General features: G+C 39.4%; 2 protein-coding genes across 8 annotated transcripts in view; one reads left to right on the top strand and one right to left on the bottom strand.

The window, feature by feature from the left end:
• LOC140611630 (uncharacterized) overlaps positions 1-18,816 on the bottom strand; it is a 131,635-nt gene that overhangs the window by 87,664 nt on the left and 25,155 nt on the right. For all 6 annotated transcript variants that reach the window (XR_012012726.1, XM_072788309.1, XM_072788308.1 and 3 more), the window contains exon 4: positions 5,678-5,759. The gene's annotated coding sequence lies outside the window, so the exon portion shown is untranslated. The remainder of the gene's footprint in view (positions 1-5,677; positions 5,760-18,816) is intronic.
• Positions 11,515-18,816, top strand: part of SCOC (short coiled-coil protein) — a 42,426-nt gene continuing 35,124 nt past the window's right edge. For both annotated transcript variants that reach the window (XM_072788314.1, XM_072788313.1), the window contains exon 1: positions 11,515-11,602. In XM_072788314.1, coding sequence (XP_072644415.1) covers positions 11,533-11,602 — 70 coding nt within the window. In that variant the 5' untranslated portion in view covers positions 11,515-11,532. The remainder of the gene's footprint in view (positions 11,603-18,816) is intronic.

Here is an 18,816-nt window from a genome sequence, read left to right as displayed (position 1 = left end):
AGTTGAAACACATTGGAATATTGATCACAACTTCATTCATAGTCATCCCAAACTGGAAACAACCAAGATATACTTCAACAGGGCAATGGGTAAATTAACTTGATATCCATACAATGGATTATTACTCAGCAATAAAAATGAATGAGCCATTGATTCACACACAATAACATGTTTGAATCTTAAATGAATTCTGTAGGTGAAAGAAATCAGACCCCAAAGGCTACATCTGATATGACTGTATCTTTATAAAATTTTGGAAAAGGCACATCTGCAGGGATAGAAAACAGGTCAGTGGTTGCCAGAGGTTGGGGGAATAGGGAGAGATCTTCTACAAGGGGGCCACACCAAGTAATTTTTATAGTGGTGAAATGCTCTATACGGTATTGGGGTGACAGATACATTTGTCAAACCCCATAAAACTGTGCGCTACAAAAAAATGAATTTTACTGCATAACATTGAAAAAAAATCAACCAAGATGTCAGGGAGATCCCAATAGGAAATACAGAAAAAAAATACAGAAAAAAAAAAAACCCTATTTGCTGAATAGCAACTTTTAAAGAGTGTCAGAGAGTTAAAAAAAAAAAACACAACAAACAAAACCAAACACCAATAAATGTAGTATCATGACTTCAAAAAAAGTTGCTGTATGACCTTTTCACTCTCGTCCACTGTGAGGAATGCTGTGTTAATGTAAACTCCAAAGAGCAAGGCCTGTGTTTGTCTCCCTCTGTAGGCCTTAGGGTTACAGTACAGTATTTCTCACACGGAGAATATACAAGACCCCCCTTTTAAAAGAAAAATTTCTCATCGGTTGTCCACTCATACTGTTGACATCTTTTATCACTTGTTTTAAGAATATGTATAAACATCCAAATATGTGATTTTTATGCTTATGGTTCTTAGGCAGCTATGAAACTGTAACAGCAAACTGTAACCCCAATAAAGCTCAATCTAGTAACAGCAAATTGGCGAAACCCAATCACTGCCCACAATGTGGTTGGGTCTTTTGAGGTGCGCAGGCTGGACGACTGTAGAGACTACTCAATGTTCCTCCACTATTTTCTCTTCAGTTACACAAACCTCATTTTTTATAGAATACTTTAATGTCATATAAGATAGCCTAAAAGAGATTGGGACCCACTTCCCATGTTAACACAACGATAACTGCTACTAGACCCTGTTATAATGATTCTATTCCCATATGTACCTAGTCTGTGATAAATAAAATTCCATGTAAGTTACACTTGGTCCTTGTTGTCTGAGGAGCCTAAGTGTGAAGACATCACAGTGATGCAGATGGACATAATCTGTCTGTGTTTGAGGAGAAAAGACTGTGTTGGCGATTATGGGGGGAGGGGAGAGGCTCAGCTATCTTTGTAAGAAGTCTTTATCTGCTTTAGAAAATTCTGACAGGAGGAAGATGCAAACACCACCTTCAGGTGGGATTTCAAACTCTTGCACCACTACACTGATCTGTTTTGAACTATTTGGAATTCCCTAAGGTTACAATAATGCTTTTTTTTTTCTTTTTCTTTCTTTCTTTTTTTTTTTCCAATAATGCTTTCTACTGTGCTTTCAAGACTGAAAAAAAAATCACTCGTAGATGGTGATAACTCAATAACATAGCGCGTCAATTTAAATAGAAATCTACAAAAATTGTCTGACACCTGGTTCTGATTACCTGTGATTTGGAGAAATTCATGTCATAACAATGGATAGCCACGTGTGCACTGGAGTAATTTTTGATGTATTTCATATGAAAAGTAAACATGCCTTTGAATTTTTACAATGATGCAGCCAGTTTTTGCTCAAGTCTGTAAGATAGGGAGCTGGGGGCTGGATGAGGGCTGTGTCAGAGGGGGACAATGATTGGCATATTTTCCTGTAGTGCTTTGCGTGACTCCTGGTTGGAGAGCCCAACAGACAGGACACTCAAAGATTTCCCTGCTCCCTTCCTTCCCTCGTGTGCCTCCAACACCACGCTTGAGAAACAGCAGCAGGGAAACGGATGCACATGTAGGTGATGGCACCACGTCCTGGCAGCCACACATACCAGCTATGTCGTCCTTGGGCAAATCACCAGCCTCTCTGTGCTTTCATCACTTCATCAGTAAAGTAATGGTAATAGTGACGAGGTTCAAATGAGATGTAGGTAATGTCTTGAGAGAAAAGCTTGATATCCGGACGTACTCCATAAACGTCAGCTAGTATTACTGTCACACGTAACACACTGGATTGGCATCACCCATTTCCTCCCATTCTATGAGTTCTTGGAGGACAGAGACCACAGCTTCGTCTTCTCTGTATCCACAGGTCTGACCATACAACATTCCATTAAGGTGTTTGAACTGAAGACGGAGAATCGAATGGGAAAATCATTCGTGAGAGAGAGCAAAGAGATGGCAACCAAGCTAAAGGACAGAGATGAACAACTTCCGCTTTGGGGTGGAGGGTACTAAGATCTGTGTGCTACTTCAGAGTCAACTCTGTACCCAACATATTTTCATCTCGATGCATTTAACAAATTATTCCTCAAAGTGCCTTTGGGTAGGCTACTGTCAGAATCTGCACCTAGAGTTTGTTTCCTCTGCTGCAAAATAGACCTGAATGCTACAGAAGCAAACCAATTTTTTAAAAACCTTATCGTAAGGTGCTAGAAATGTTTTGGTCTCGATGTTGGATGTATATTACATATCTGTAATTTTCTAATTTGCAACTTTACTACATATATATATATATATGTTATGCCTTAAAACAAACTTTTAAAAAGCCCATCGGTAGCAATCCCACCTGATACTTGTTTACAAGATCACCACTGCTACCCTGAGTGTCCTTCCCTTGGTACCTCGGAACCTACTGCTCCCAAAGGCATCCTGTGTATACACAGCATATAATCATGGGAAATCTCCTAGAACTCACTTTGAATAGACAAGCCCTCAGGGCTTCAATACACCGGAGCTTTTTGTTACAAGCACCCAAAATTAATGTTCATGTCATCTATCCACCAGAGGGAGCCAGCACAGCCGGAATAATAACATACTGACCTTAGCAAACCACCAATCAAGCTTTTCAGACAAGGACTGCAGAGTTTCAATACATGCAAGTATGAATTTCTTAGTTCCTAGGAAAGCATGTGAAATTTTACTGAAGTTGGATTTCATTCATGGCTTTATTTCTCTCCTCAGATGTAGACATCTAATAATAAGAGGCAATTAACTTTGGAGGCATTAACGTTAATAAATGCCTATTAAGGATAAGGGTGTGTGAGTGTCAGGATAGCTCATCTTTGAAAAACACGTTATGGATTATGAAGAATCTTCAGAAATGAGAAATGAGTTTTGACAATTTTTCTTCTTAATACAGGAATTTATAGTTTGCGCCTCTTGGAGATGAAAAAGCAGTTTCCATTGCATTGATGTTGGGCTATCATTAGCATATATGCAAATTAGACCTGTGAGGTCCAGGGCATGGTTTTTCCAGCAGAGCATGGGATAGATTTCAGGGCCCACACACCCTACCAGACAGCTCTGTACTGGGACAGGTACATGGGCACATTTGCAGTCTCAGGTCTGGGCAATGGTGGCCCTAGATGATGCTTTGATAAGGACAATGATGTTTTCCTAATATCATGTAAAATGCAGTTCCAAGACAAGTGGCAACTGCCCCCTTCCAATCAAATGCTGACCTTGAGTTCTTGCTATAAAGGAATTCTGGATTCACTACTGGGCTATGGAAATGAACATTTTCCATCCTGTTCTCCTTGGCTGCAACCTGCCCTGCTGGACAGGTCTTGCTCATATTTTCCAATTTGTCTTTTTCTTTATAATTTCCATTTCCTGATCTCTCCTCATCTTCTTATTTTTGTAGCCATGAATTTTTCTCGTTGGTTGAAAATTTTTGTAGGAGGAAACTGAAACCAGGCATTCCGTTAAACATCTTATATGCGATCATTCCTGACTTAGCTTATTTGACCTGACAACAGCTCTTAACTCTGTTGATCACTCTATTCTTAGAGAACAATCTCTCATTTGGCTTCCAGGACATAGCTCTTCAGCTTCTCCTCCTTCCACGCTGGCTGTTCTTTCTCAGCCCCTGCATGGATTACTCCTCATATTCCTGATTTCTAAGGGTTGACATTCACGAATCATTCTTTCCTCTGCTCTGTCTACACCACTGCCTAAGTGATCTTACCTGGCCTACAGTGTTACACACCATTCATCATGAACAACTCCCAAGTTCTATCACCCCAGCCTCTGCCCTGAACTTCACACTCCTATTCAGTTGCCTACTCAACATCTCTATCTGGATGTTTAAAGGCATCTTGAATTGACATGCCCCAAAGCAAACCCTTAATTTTCTCCCCTTACTATGTGCTTCTCTCACAGTCTTTCTTCCTGAACAAATGATACCTCCTTTTTTGCTTTTTTGGTTGCTTATGCCAAAAACCTTGGAGTGATTCTTGGTTCATCTCTTTCTCTCACTCCTCACACCAGCAAATGCTGTTGGTTCCCAGTTTGAAATATGTCCAACACTGGACTACTTTATTACCACCTCCACAGCTATTGCTCAGGTCTAAATCAGCACCACCTCTTGGCCTGGATTATCACAACAGTCTTCTAATTCACTTCCCTGGTTCTGCCCTTCTTCCCCTCCCCAACATTCTTTACTATGATCAGAGTGATTCTAAGTGAACCTAAGAGAGATCGTGTCTCCTCTAGGTCATAATGTGTCTCACTTCAGAGAGTGAAACCCAAGAAACTTGAAGACTGTACATGGTCAATGAACCTTGGGTCACAGATCCCAAAGCTCTACATGGATAGCCCCCTGCTGTATTTTTGGTTATTGCTCAAGCCTCACTGTGCTTTGTGCACCTTCTTTGAATATGTCAAACCTGCTTCCATCTCCAGGTCTTGGTACTTGCTGGTCTGTCAGGAATGCTCTTCCTTCAGATGTTCCCTCAACTCTAGTATCTGCTCAAATATCATCTTAACAGATAGGTCTTCTCTAACACACTATATTAAATAATACCACACTCCTATCATTCTCTATCTCCCTTACCTTGCATTATTTTCTTTCCTAGCACTTCCTAACACCTCTCTTCATTGTATGGATATGTGTCTGGGTATATGTATTTGTACATATAAGCAGTATATACATTTGTATATGTATATGTGTGTGTGTTTGATCACTGTCTTCCCACCAAGAATATAAGCTCTATGATAGAAAGTATTTTGTTTCATTCATTGCTATATCTGCCAGTGCCTAGGAAAATGCTTAGCACATAGTAAGTGTTCAATAAATATTTGTTGAGGGTGCCTCGGTGGCTCAGTGGTTGAGCACCTGCCTTTGGCTCAGGGTATGATCCTGGGGTCCTGGGATCGAGTCCCACATCCGGCCCCCTATATGGAGCCTGCTTCTCCTTCTGCCTATGTCTCTGCCTCTCTGTGTGTGTCTCATGAATGAATAAATAAATAAAATCTTCAAAATAAATAAATAAATAAATAAAAAATAAATATTTATTGAATGAATGTTGAATAAATCTAGGCAGTTTTTATTCTGACTGAAAGTTACATACAATATATAAAATAAAATGTGTTAAAATTTCCTTAAATTTTCCTGGGTTGCCCAAGCAGGATTGGGCATCACCAAAGGCATTTAAAGAGATGCAGTATTTACCCTTGAAGTACAACGAGTCCACATAACGTTTGATGAATATTGGAGTGAAATCTGCCATCTTTATGCTGCATGAGTAGATCGTCTAAAGGCAATTGGGCAAAACAGAAGCTGTTAACTAACATTACTTGACCCTTTTTGGCCTTGTGTTGAATCACAAAGCATTATATTTATTACACGTTTGTTTCTTTTAACCACGTGCCATCAAATTCTATGTAATCAGGATTTGCATACATGTTATACGCTCACCTAAAATGCATGTATTATGAATGTCATGGTACATTATTGCAGATGCTGAAGAATCCAGGCTGATGTTTTCTGAGGGAATATCCATCAGTGAAGTCAGGAATTGTTTCTATTTATCACTCAACCGCCAAAACCAGTTGTTATATGTAAAAATTTCTTGATGTGAGCTGTTAGCATATTCAAGTATGTTTGAAATTGAATATCTGATCTAAATGACATATATTTTAAATATACTTGTGAAAGCCAAAAGACAAACTCATTTAAAACAGGGTATAATTAACGAAAAGCTTCTATTAAAAAAAAAAAAAAGGCCCACACTAATAGCTAGTCTGATTTATAGTAGCCTAAAGAAAAACACAAATCTAAAATCTCCTAATATTTCCTTTCTTATGTATTTTAGTGTTTGATCTTTATCTTTGAAATGAACATGTAGAGGTAAAAATACAGTATGAATCAGATAGGATATTTTAATGCTTATGCATTTTAAAGGCCACGCACCAGTGTGGTTGGAATGGGCTTTAGACCTGGACTCCCCGAGTATGAATCCTGGCTCAGCTACTTCCTGACTGTGGGTCTTGGGCAAATGATCTTGTCCACACGTTTCCGCTTCCTTATAGGGTTGTTGTGAGGAATAATGAGATGCCTCCTGGTAAAACTCTTAGACTGTCACTGAGTATAATCGCTCAATAAATACTAGCTATTATTATCAACTATATATAATGAAAATAAAATTCTGCCTCACAAACCCCTTTGTAGCTAATGGGCTGAATTAATCCAATTTGCACTAATTTGTCAAAAATATCCAAATAGTCTCATGTGAAATTACTCCTAAAGAAAGAGAACCTTTTATACAGCAAAGGAATGCTTAGCACCTTCTTTAAAGATGCCAGTTTCTCTCCAGGACTCTGATTACATATACTTCAGATGGCATAATTGGTACTCAGGGCCCAGAGAGATGTTTCCCGAGCTATTGCTTTTAAAAAGCTCTGAGAAAGCCAGTAGTAGGTACTAGCTTCTGATGTGCTTCGTTATTGATATTGATATTTTGAGATTATGACAAAGGCAGTGAGAATCCTGATTAATGAATTCTCTTCATTTTATACTTTCTTCAGCTCTGTTACCCCCCAAACCCATTAATGTGCATACACACATGCATTTATATCTCACACTCCCCACTTAAAAAAATGAGAGAAGATGATTTGTCCCATACCCATATTTGCTTTAGTGTTTATCTTTTGAATCCTGTTTTAGGGTAGGCTATTATAATAAAGATTTGTGCCCTTAACTTTTCTAGCCTTATCAATTTTGTGAGATGTGGTAGATAGGATACAAGGTTTATTCTAACCCTATTAATTCTATGATAGATTGTAGACTAGTCTTCTGTTGAATTTGAAATTGTAAAGTATGTTATGATTTGGGGTACTTAACTCAGTTCTCTCATTCACATTATAGATGGACAAACCATGGATAATTTTTTTCCTAATTGAGTTTTCTCAATCTTTCTTTTTTTAAATTGAGGCAAGATTCATATAATAAGCAATTAACCATTATAAAGTATACAGTTCAGCAGCATTTAATGTGTTCCCAATATGGTTCAAGCACCACCTCTCTCTAGTTTCAAACTTTTCATCATCCCAGAAAAATACCCATACTCAAAGGCAGACACTTAACCACTGAGCCACCCAGACATCCCCAAAATACCCATACTCATTAAATAATCACTCCACATTTCCTCCTTCCCCCATCCCACGTTTTCTGCCTCTATAGACTTTCCTATTCTGAATATATCACATAAAAGGAATCATATAAATATATTACTCTTTGTGTCTAGCTTCTTTTACTTAACATGTTTTCAAGATTCATTTCAGTCATAGCATGTATTAGCACTGTGATCCTGCTTTTTGATTAATAATATCTCATTGTATTTGTATATCACAATATGTTTATCCATTCATCCACTGACAGACATTTGGGTTGTTTCCACCTTTTGGCTTCTATGTATAATGCTACTATAAGCATTCATATATATAACTTTCTGTGTGGACATATATTTTTTATAACTTTTGGGTATATACCACAGGAGTGGAATCTCTGGGTTATATGATAATTCTATGTTTAGTTTTTTGAGGAATTGCCAAGATATTTTCCACTGTGGCTGCATCATTGTACATTCCCACCAGCAATGAATGAAAGTCCTTATTTCTCCATATCCTTGCCATTAGGTTCCAGTTTTGTTATTGTTGTTTTTATTAATGCCATCCTAGTAGGTGTGAGGTGGTATCTCACTGTGGTTTTTTTAAAAAAAGATTTTTTAAAATTTATTTATTCATAGAGACACAGAGAGAGAGAGAGGCAGAGACACAGGCAGAGGGAGAAGCAGGCTCCATGCAGGGAGCCCGATGTGGGACTCGATCCCGGGTCTCCAGGATCATGCCCTAGGCTGCAGGCGGCGCCAAACCGCTGTGCCACCGGGGCTGCCCTCTCACTGTGGTTTTGATTTGCATTTTCTTAATGACCAATAAAATTTAACATATTTTCATGTGTTTATTTGCTATTTACATATCTTCTTTGGAGAAATATCTGTTCATGTTCTTCACTCATTTTAAAAATTAGGTTTTCTTTTTGTTGTTGAATCATAAGAGTTCTTTATATATTCTAGAAATTGAAGTCTTATCAAATATGCAATTTGTAAGTATTTTATCCCATTCTGTAGATAGCCTTCCCACATTCTGATAATGTCCTTTGATGTACATACTATTTACATTTTTATGAAGTCCAAGTTATTTTTAATTCGTTGCTCATGTTTTTGCTGTCAAATCCAGGAATACATTGCCAGATCCATGTCAATCTTCAAATTCATCTGAAATTTCAAGGGACCCCAAATAGTCAAAACATTATTTAAAAACAAAGTTGGAGTACTCATACTTCCTGATTTCAAAGCTTACCACAAAGCCACAGTAATCAAAGCAGTGCAGTACTGACATAAGGATAGACATATAAACCAATGGAACAGAACTGAGATTCCAACACTAACCCCAAACATCTATGACCGATTGATTTTTTTTTTTAACCAATTGATTTTTGACAAAGATCCCAAAACCATCCAATGAGGGAAAAAATGTTCTCTTCAACAAATGGTGTTGGGATAACTAAATATCCAAATACAAAGAAGTGAAGCTGCATCCCTACCTTACTCCACATAGAAAAATGATACTGAAAATGGTTCAATGACTTAAATATGAGAGCCAAAACAATAAAACTATTAGGAGAAAACATAGGGGGAAATATTCACTATTGATAATTTCAGGCCATAGATAATTCTTTTTTTAAAAAAGATTTTATTTATTCATGAGAGACACAAAGAGAGAGAGAGGCAGAGACACAGAGGGAGAAGCAGGCTCCATGCCGGGAGCCTGAAGTGAGACTTGATCCTGAGACTCCAGGATCGTGCCCTGAGCCACTCAGGTGCGCCCAACCCATAGGTAATTCTGCACTCCAGTTAAAAGTGAACATTCCATCATAACTATTGCCCAAAGACTATGGAGATAGTAGCAATGCTGATGGACTTGAGTTTTATCTCTTTTCATTCCCCTGTCCATTAGGATAGATATTTCATAACAAATGACCTTTTTTAAAAAAAAAAAAAAAGATAATCCGAAAGAAGGCAAAGAACATAGGCTAATTCTAGCAAAATGCACAATTGGCCATGAATAATAAAAATAAAACCCAATAAAATAAAATAAAATAAAACCCAAATATGCAATTTAATCAAATGTGCCCTTTGATTTCTAAATTCTTTTACCAGGTTAATTAATTCTTCTCTTCCATCCTCTGCCTAATAATTTTATTAGGAGTAGTTAATATAGAGGTTAAGAGCAAGTGCTTGCAGGAATGTCCTAGGAGACACAGGACTGCCCTTATGATCAGCTTTGACTATAGTATTCTTTGACAACCTTGTTGACACTTCCTTAACGTGAAAGATAAGCTAGGCCTTCCCTCCTGGTTTCTCCTCACTGGGTTAGTCTTGCATCATTGTCTGATGGCTCTCCCAGCCTTTCCTTTTCTCTTTCTCTATTTTTTCTCACCCTTTTAATCCCATGTAAGTGTCCAATTCTTAGAGGACTGGACACAGTCTGGCATTCAACGCTCTCTTAGATATGGCCTTACCCCATATTCATCCTTATCTCCTATGCCTTAGCTATGTACATCCTCCACTCTTGGTTCCCATATGTGCTTACTTTTTTCCCATCTCTGAGTCTTTGTCCATGTTCCTTCACTGAGAAAGTGCTTACCAGTGGCCATTTTTGCCTATTGGATTCCACTTGTCATTGATCATGCATCTCAAATGTCACTGCCTCTAGCCTTTCAAGATCTGCTAGCCAGACATACTCTTTCCCTTTTATAAACCTCCAGAACTCTTGCCTTTGAGCTCTTTTATAAGCCTATTAACAGCAATAACCATCCGTTACTTTGAACCCTCCAAAGTCCCTAGCTTGTATAGAACAGGCACTCAATATTTATAGACTGTCATTAGAAAATTAGAGGGAATTCTATTCTAGCGAATTTAATTTTTAACATTCAGGATTTCCAACAGCTCACATCCATTTTGCTTGATATAGTAACAATGAACTCAGGTGAATAAAAAAAAAAAATCCTATGTATCAAAGCACTTAAGGTAGAACTTATTATGTAGTAAGTCAATTTTGATATCTGCTTAAAATTCTTCATCAAACTTGCTGATTTATTCCCCTCCCCCCACCCGAAAGAGCGATGACATGACATTCTAAGATAGTTTTGGGTTTGTCTACATATCTGACTATGGATGAGATGACCAAGAAAAATAGTTATAAAAGAATGCTTCCTCCTCTAACAAAGGGCTATCGGCCTAAGGGCTGGCAAGGCTACCATCCTCTCCCTTGGATTCCTCCAGGATAGAGAAAGGAGATCTATCATTTTAATAAGCCTTCATAGGGTCAGGTACAAACACAGTAATATGAGAGGGCACTGATGAGCTCACTACATAGAGAATTTTACTTCCTCGCATACGTCTGATGATTTGTGATCATTACTGTGGTTGACGTTTATCAAGTGAATGTTACTCACTCTTAATTCTTATAAAAGATTTGTCATCATATAGGACAGGAAACTGAGGCTCTGTGACCGAGTCCTGCTGCTAGGTCACCGACCAAAATCCTTGACAAATTTATGGTTGGTGTCCCAAAAATATGCTAACCACATAAAATTTAATCTCTTCCCCCAGCCTCATTCTAGCGCCTTTTGGGCAATGTTCCTGGGCAATTCAGCTCAAGCAAACTGTCACTGGACTGAAGGTAAGGTTTGGCTTTTGGCCAGGGTACAGCAGTAACGCTAGCTCAACAGCTCCAGGTAAAGGATTATAACTCTTTAACTTGGGTCTCTATTTCCGGGTTAGGACTGCACTGTTCAGGTAAGAACCTCTCAGGTGGAAAGCAGGAAGAAAGGGGCTAGTGCAAGGATCAGATAAAAAAATGAGCGTGGACGCTCACTTATTAATGATTTAACACGGGCGATCACATGGAGAACAGTCGTTTCCCCTGTCCTCATTTTTCTAACAGGCCAGAAAAGTGAACAAGATGGACGGGTCCAGCAAAGAGGAAGAGGAGGACAACACATTCACCAGCATTCCTCTTACAGATGACATAGGTAAGGAAGAGCTTGATGAATTCTGAAACATAAAATCCAGCTACTGCTCAGTTTTTAAAAAACATATAACTTATTATTTTTATTATAATGCTAAAACACGCTCATTATCGAAAACTTAAAAAAATATAGCTACCAAAATAAAACAAAAAATTTTTCTTTAAGAGCTATTTTTCTTTTCCTTTTAAGTTAAGTGATTATTTGGAAAGTTTCTGTGGTTGTATTACATCTTCTTTTGAAATAAATCAGCAAGCAAAAATATAAAATGTTTATTTCCTAAAAGCCCAGGAAATATAACCTTAAAGTTGTTAACCAAAACAACCTATGTTATCACCATTTTTTGTTGAATTACAGTCAATTTCTTCTCTATTTTGTAAAATAATTTGATCATCTCCGAAAAATAAACTAGGATTTACTGTGATTGACTTTAAGAATTATTTCCAAAAAATGCCTTGATTTTAAGCAAGGGCAAAGTTTGGTGAATTCAACACGAGAGAAGCAAAAAAGGGGAGGATAGTGGTTCTAAAATGCTGATGGAAGGGATAACTATGGCTCATTCAACATCCCAGAGAAATCAGACAATGCTGAGTTGCACAATGTTAACTGGAAACACTTCAAACCCATAAGCACCCACATCTTGGGGTGTGTGTATGTGTGTGTGTGTGTGTGTGTGTGTGTGTGTTGTTGGCATTGTTTTGTATCCAAGTTTCTTTAGCACAATCATAGTAAGAAGCCAGCAAGACAGAAGCTAAGCAATGGGGGTTACTGATTTTGATTAACAGAGAGCAGAGCATGAATATTTAACATCAATTGCTCTTTCATACAGCCACGCTTCTCCACTTTCTCCCTAAATGCTCAGATTCAAAAAGCCTCTTTCTAAAGTGCAGCCAGACAATTAGCACAAACCGCCAGCCAGCCAGCCAGAGCTAAGCTTCCCCTCCTGGCACCGCATAAACATGCTGGGGGCTTTGGAAATCAAAGAGGAGCATTTTCAGCCTTTATGAGGAGAGGCAAGGTACAAGGTACGCGGGCTGTTGAAGAAACGGGACACCGCTGGCCTTAACATGCTCCCGCCGGGGTGTTGGAGCAAATGACAGGCTGCAGAAGGCAGGGAAGGAAACAAAGACCAAGGGAAACCTGTCTCTTAGCTTCTAGAAGGCACGATGAGTGAGAAGGCTATGCGTGGGGAGCCGTATATGCTGTGGGTGGGTGCAGTTCATACAGAGTGCTTGCCTGCTCTAAAATCACTGCAATCCACGATTCTTTCTAGATGGTAGCGTGGGCTGGGCCTGAAAGCAGGGACGGGGCTGTGGCAGGGAAATGAGACTTTGTGAAACGGTTCTTTCATCCAGCCCTCGGGCCTTCCAGGTCTCAGCTTCGGCCACCCCCATGCTGGCAGCGCAGACAAAGGCAGATGAGGGCAAGGGGGGCGGGGGTTGAAGTGTCCCTCCTCTGCTGGCAAAGGTTTGGAGAGGGACCCTGGGGAGTTGCCTGCTGAGCCTGAGCGCCCTGGGGCAGGGTAAGCAGGACCACCAGGCTGGCCATGAATGGTGGCCGCAGGAGGGCAGGGCCAGTGTCTCCTTGCTCCCTCTTGCTGCCCCCCCCTCCTTGGTTAGAGGAGGCCGCATTGTGGAGGGCAAAGGGCCTTAAGGGGTGGGATGGTCCAGCATGGTACCCGGCGGTGGGCTGAGCCATGAGTGCTCATCTGTGCTGCTTCACGGTTTCAAGATGTCAAATACAAATTGTTCATATGCTTGTGACAAAAATGCACTGAAGCACCGCGTTGTTTTTGGCTTCTGGAGATAATTTTATCAATTTGATGCGGTAACCCTGTGGTTTGCTTTTGTTAATAAGGGGTTCCTTGGTCTTTGATAAATAAAAACAGGGAAACAAATTATTCTGAAATAAATGCACCTGGTTTAGCAGACATCATTCAAATCATGGAGTCTGTACAGGAGCAAAGCATTAGAAGGGTATTGCTTATATTAGGAAAAGTTTAATCCAATTTCTCAGTCTTCTTTCAATATATATTATGATATTTGTATTGCTACAGGCCACACACACACACACACACACACACACACACACACACACATAAAGAGGCCCAGAGAGGCTAGGTGACTTGCCCAAGGTGCACGCTGGCTAGCCTCATGTGCTATTTGAATGGAGCTGCTAGCTGCTAGATAACGGAGCTTCTCATGCAGGGTCTTTGAGTATATAGTCAGGTCTCAGGTGCCCTGGTGCTGAGTCCCACCTTGGCCGCTTTAGACAGTCACTGTCTCCTTTCACTCCCTCCCCACCCCTTTCCCCTGTTTCTTTTCTAATCAGAGGAAGGCAAGAGAAAGGAGAAGAATATATTTGCAAACTCTGGGGAAAGGCTGGTTTGGGGAGAGCACTGAAGGCACTGAACTTTGGATTTATTTAGGTAATCCTACTTCCCAAGTTAGTATAAAGCTCTGACAACTAGCGGGTAGCAGTTACTCAAATCAGAAACCAGTCAAGACTCCATAAATTCATTTGTAGGTTAGTCACATGGATTTCAGACCAAACGACTCCATAGAAACACAGTTATAAATGACAGGATTCTAGACCAGCTCCTATTGTCTAACCCCATAGTTCCCAGACTCTGTGCCAAGGTGTCTCAGGGCACCACAGCAAACCTATAGGGGGTTCTATGGGGCACACCAACCTCTAGCAGACATTGTGAGCATGGCCCGCTAGAGACTGTTCACAATTTCACATGAGCTAGAGCTACATTTTTTCCAATGACCTCTCTTTCCATGCCGGGTTTACTGTAGTTGCTGTGATAAAAAGCAAGTTCTGTATAAAAATCAATGTAGATCAGTTAATGAGAGTGTCAGTTTGAGAAGGTTGGTGAAGTTTTACAGTGCCCAACAGAGGCATACATCCCATAAGTGAGTCATTGTGGTTAAGAATGACATAAAAAAAATAGATTAAAAATTTCTTTTAGGTATAGTATTTTTTCAAACGGTTATTAAGTTTTAAGGACATAAATACTTAACATGTTTGGACCTAAATACTTAATACATGGAACTTGTTTGGTATTTCTCTTGGCCTTGGAGCACTGTGAAAAAAAAAAAAAAAACCACTTATACTCAAGGGTATTGTGAACCAAGGTAGCTTGGGGATGTCTGGTCTAAGCTGTACTGTCTGTAGCTGGGCGGGCCTCCCTTCCGGGTTGGAGGCATACAACACAGAACAGAGACACTTGATAGTCTCTCCCTCCCTTCCTTCCTTCCTTCCTCCCACCCTCCCTCCCTTGCTTCCTTCCTTCTCATGTTTCGGCTCCCCTGGATTTGATGCTATTACACTTCTCAGGTTCCCCTTCAACCTCTCTCATCCTTAATCAGGCTCCTTTGGGAATCTGTTTCCTCAAGTGTTTCCCCAAACTTCTGTCCTTGACCTAGTTTTCTTCTCTCTCTAGACACATTCCCTGGATGATCTCATCCATGCCTCCTAGTTCCATCCTCCCATCTAGGCCATATACCAGTGACAATACAATACAGGTTGCAAATTCAAACGCCTTTAGGGCCAGGCAATGATTCATGGTATATCATCATTTATTTCAATTTCTTTAAAAAGCTATTGAAATTTCAATTCTTTTTTCAGTTTATTGGCTTTCTCATTGTGCATCTTTTTTTTCTTTTAATGTGGTAAGAACACTAAATATGAAATACACCTTCTTAACAGATTTATAAGTGCACAATACAGTATTGTTAACTATGGGCACAACATTATACATCAGATCTCTAGACTTACTCATCTTACATAACTGACATTCTAAACCCGCTGATTAGCAGCTGCTCCTTCTCCCTTCTCCCCAGACACCCCTGCAACCACCATTCTATTCTTTGCTTCTATGAGTCTTAGATGCCTCATATAAATGGAATCATACAGTATTTCAGTCACAGAAGGACTGGCTTATTTCACTTAGTATAACGTCCACATGGTTCATTCATGCTCTGGCATATTGTGGGATTTCTTTCTTTTTAAAGGCTGAATAATATTCCACTGCATATATATACACATTTTCTGTTTATCCATTCATCTGCTGATGCACATTTAAGCTGTTTCCACATCTTGACTCTTGTGAATAATGCAGCAATGAATGTGAGAGTGCTCATATCTTTTCAAGGTCCTGATTTCAATTCTTTTGGATAAATATCCAGAAGTACAGTGGCTGGATCATATGGTATTTTTGTTTTTAACTTTTTAAAAGTAATCTCTATGTCCAGTGGGCATAGACCCTGAGATCAAGAGCTGCGTGCTTTACTGAGGCAGACAGTTGCACCTATTTTTAACTTTTTGAGGAAACTCCATACTGTTTTCCACAGCAGCTGTACAATTTTACTTTCCCACCAATAGAGTAAAAGGGTACCAATTTCTTCACATCCCCACCAACACTTGTCTTTTTTTTTCAATGATAGCTGTCCAATCATTACAGTTTTGATTTGCATTCCCCTGATGATTAGTCACATTGAGCATCTTTTTACACATCTGTTGGCCATCTCTACATCTTTTTTGATGAAATGTCTGTTCAAGTCCTTTGCCCATTTTTCATTGGGTTATTATTGGGTTTGGTTATTGAGTGTGGGAATTCCTTATATATTTTGGAAGTTCACTCTTTATCAGATCTATAATTGGCCAATATCTTCTCCCATTCTGTAGGCTGCCTTTTTATTCTATTGTTTACTGTGCAGGAGGTTTTTAGTTTGATGTAGTCTTATTTGTCTATTTTTTGCTTTTGCTGTCTGTGCTTTTGGTGCCATATCCATAAAATTACTGCCACAATCTATATCATGAAGCTTCTTCCCTATACCTTCTTCTATAAGTTTTACAGCTTCTGGTCTTACATTTAAGTCTTCAATCCATTTTGAGTTGATACACCATAGCAAATGGTGTAATGTAAGGGTTAAATTTTATTCTTTTACATGTTGAAGTTTAGTTTTCCCAACATCATTTATTGAAAAGACTATCTTTTTTCTCCGTTGTATATTCCTGGCACCCCTGTTAAAGATCAGAGGGCAATATATGCATGGCTTTATTTCTGGGCTCTCTATTCTGTTCCATTGGTTTATATGTCTGTCTTTGTGCAAGTACCATACTGTTTTAATTACTATAACTTTGTAATACATTTTTACTACACTGAAATCAGGAAGTACCATGCCTCTAGCTTCATTCTTTTTATTTTCTCTAAGACTGTTTTGGCTATGTGGGGTCTTTCGTGGTTTCATAAAAATTTTAGAATTATTTTTTTCTATCTTTGTAAAAAATGCCTTTGGAATCTTGATAGGGATTGCACTGAATCTGTGGATTACTTTGGGTAGTATGGACATTTTAACTGCTGACAACTACAAAACGCTGATGAAAGAAATTAAGGATGTAAACAAATGGAAAGTCATCATGCATCTTCTAAATAAAGCAGATACTGTTCATAATAAAATTTGTTTCATAATGGTATCTCAACTGTAATTCTTTCAAGAAAGACATGCTTTCTTTGCATATCAAACATATAAGAATATTCTTCATTCCTTATCACTATTTATCTTGAAACACATAGTCGTCTTAGACTAGATTTCATTTATTACTTTTGATTGAGATAAAAGAAGAAGAAAAGTTTACTTTGCTCTTAACTCTACTGTAAGAAAGACAACAGAACAATTGTGCTGGGAAAATGGTAACCAGTGCTGAGCCTCAGGGCCAGGAGTCCAGGCAGGTGAAGGCTCAGGCTCCCTGGAGAGCACATGGCCTGCCCAGAATGCAGAGCTGTTTCCCACTTCTAGCTGACTGTTGCCATGAAAGAAAAAGAATGCAAAGAAGCAGAATTGTCAAGAGACATCAGACATAAAGATTTGTGTGTGTGCAATTTCCTTATTTTTCCATGGTTTTTACCTAATTCTAATTTTAGAAACGATATCACAGAGGTCCAAACAAAACACTTCTGCAGGACAGATGTGACCACAGTAAAACTATTTTCAGACATCTGGTCTTGAATCTTTATTCCTTATATTAATTGTCTTTAGCTCTCTTCTGAGTTTGTTTCATAATCCAACTGCTTGCTAGGCAACTAGATATGTTCCACGTGTCAAAGGAACTTATCTTTGCCTACCCTGACCCCTAAATCTGCTCCCATTTCTGATTCACAATTTTAATGAATGGTCCCATTATCCACCTAGTTCCTTAAGCTGGAAATTCATATGTCATCATTCCATTCTCATTGCTCACAATCCAGTCAATCACTTGACCTTGAAACTGTTTCTCAAATAAATCTGGCTTTCTTTCTCTATCCCTGCCACCACTTCCCTCAACAATGCCTTCATTATCTCCCACATAAACCACAGCATCAACCTCCCAACTGTTCTTCCTATTTCAATTCTTATCCCTTCAAATCAATCCTCCACATTGACCATATCACTCCCTCTCCCTGCAGAGAACAATCAATGTGTTGCATCCCCTGCTGGACGAAGTCCAAGACTCTTAGCATGGCATTTAAAGTTTCCCTCTGCTTGGCTCTAGCTTTCTCTTCAGTACCATTTCCTGTCACGTGGTTTGGGCTCAGTAGGAAATCATGTGCCACTCACACTCTATTTCATGCCCCTGGACTTTGTTTATGCTGTTCTCTTTGCCTGGAATAATATCACTCATCCTCTCTTTGCCTAGCTAATTCCTATTCATCCTTTAAGAACCCGCTGAGGCATTGCCTCTTCCAGGAAGCCTTCTTTGGCCTTCCCAGGCTGAGTTAGGTTTCCTTTCTCCTTCTTGAGAACCCCAAGCTTATCTCTACCGATATTTTTCCACAGCATATTGTACTTCATGTATATGTGTCCTCTCCAATAGAATGTGAGCTGCTACACAACACAGCCTGGGTTTTTAAATGTCTGTGCTTCCAGAACCTCACAGTGTCTGGTATAAAATAGACAATACGGGAATCCCTGGGTGGCTCAGTGGTTTGGCACCTGCCTTCGGCCCAGGGCGTGATCCTGGAGTCCCAGGATCGAGTCCCACATCGGGCTCCCTGCATGGAGCCTGCTTCTCCCCCTACCTGTGTCTCTGCCTCTCTCTCTGTGTCTTTCATGAATAAATAAAATATTTTTTAAAAATAAAATAAAATAGACAATACATTTTTGCCAAAGAATTCTGAGTCTGTGTGTATACTGGGGTGAGGGCCAGTTAGGCAGGCCAGTCCCTAGCTGAAA

This window comes from Canis lupus, chromosome 20, assembly GCF_048164855.1.
Source record: "Canis lupus baileyi chromosome 20, mCanLup2.hap1, whole genome shotgun sequence".
In the NCBI taxonomy this organism is placed as follows: domain Eukaryota; kingdom Metazoa; phylum Chordata; class Mammalia; order Carnivora; family Canidae; genus Canis; species Canis lupus.
The sequence above is the reverse complement of the archived record's forward strand: the minus strand, read 5'-3'. Positions and strand labels throughout refer to the sequence as shown.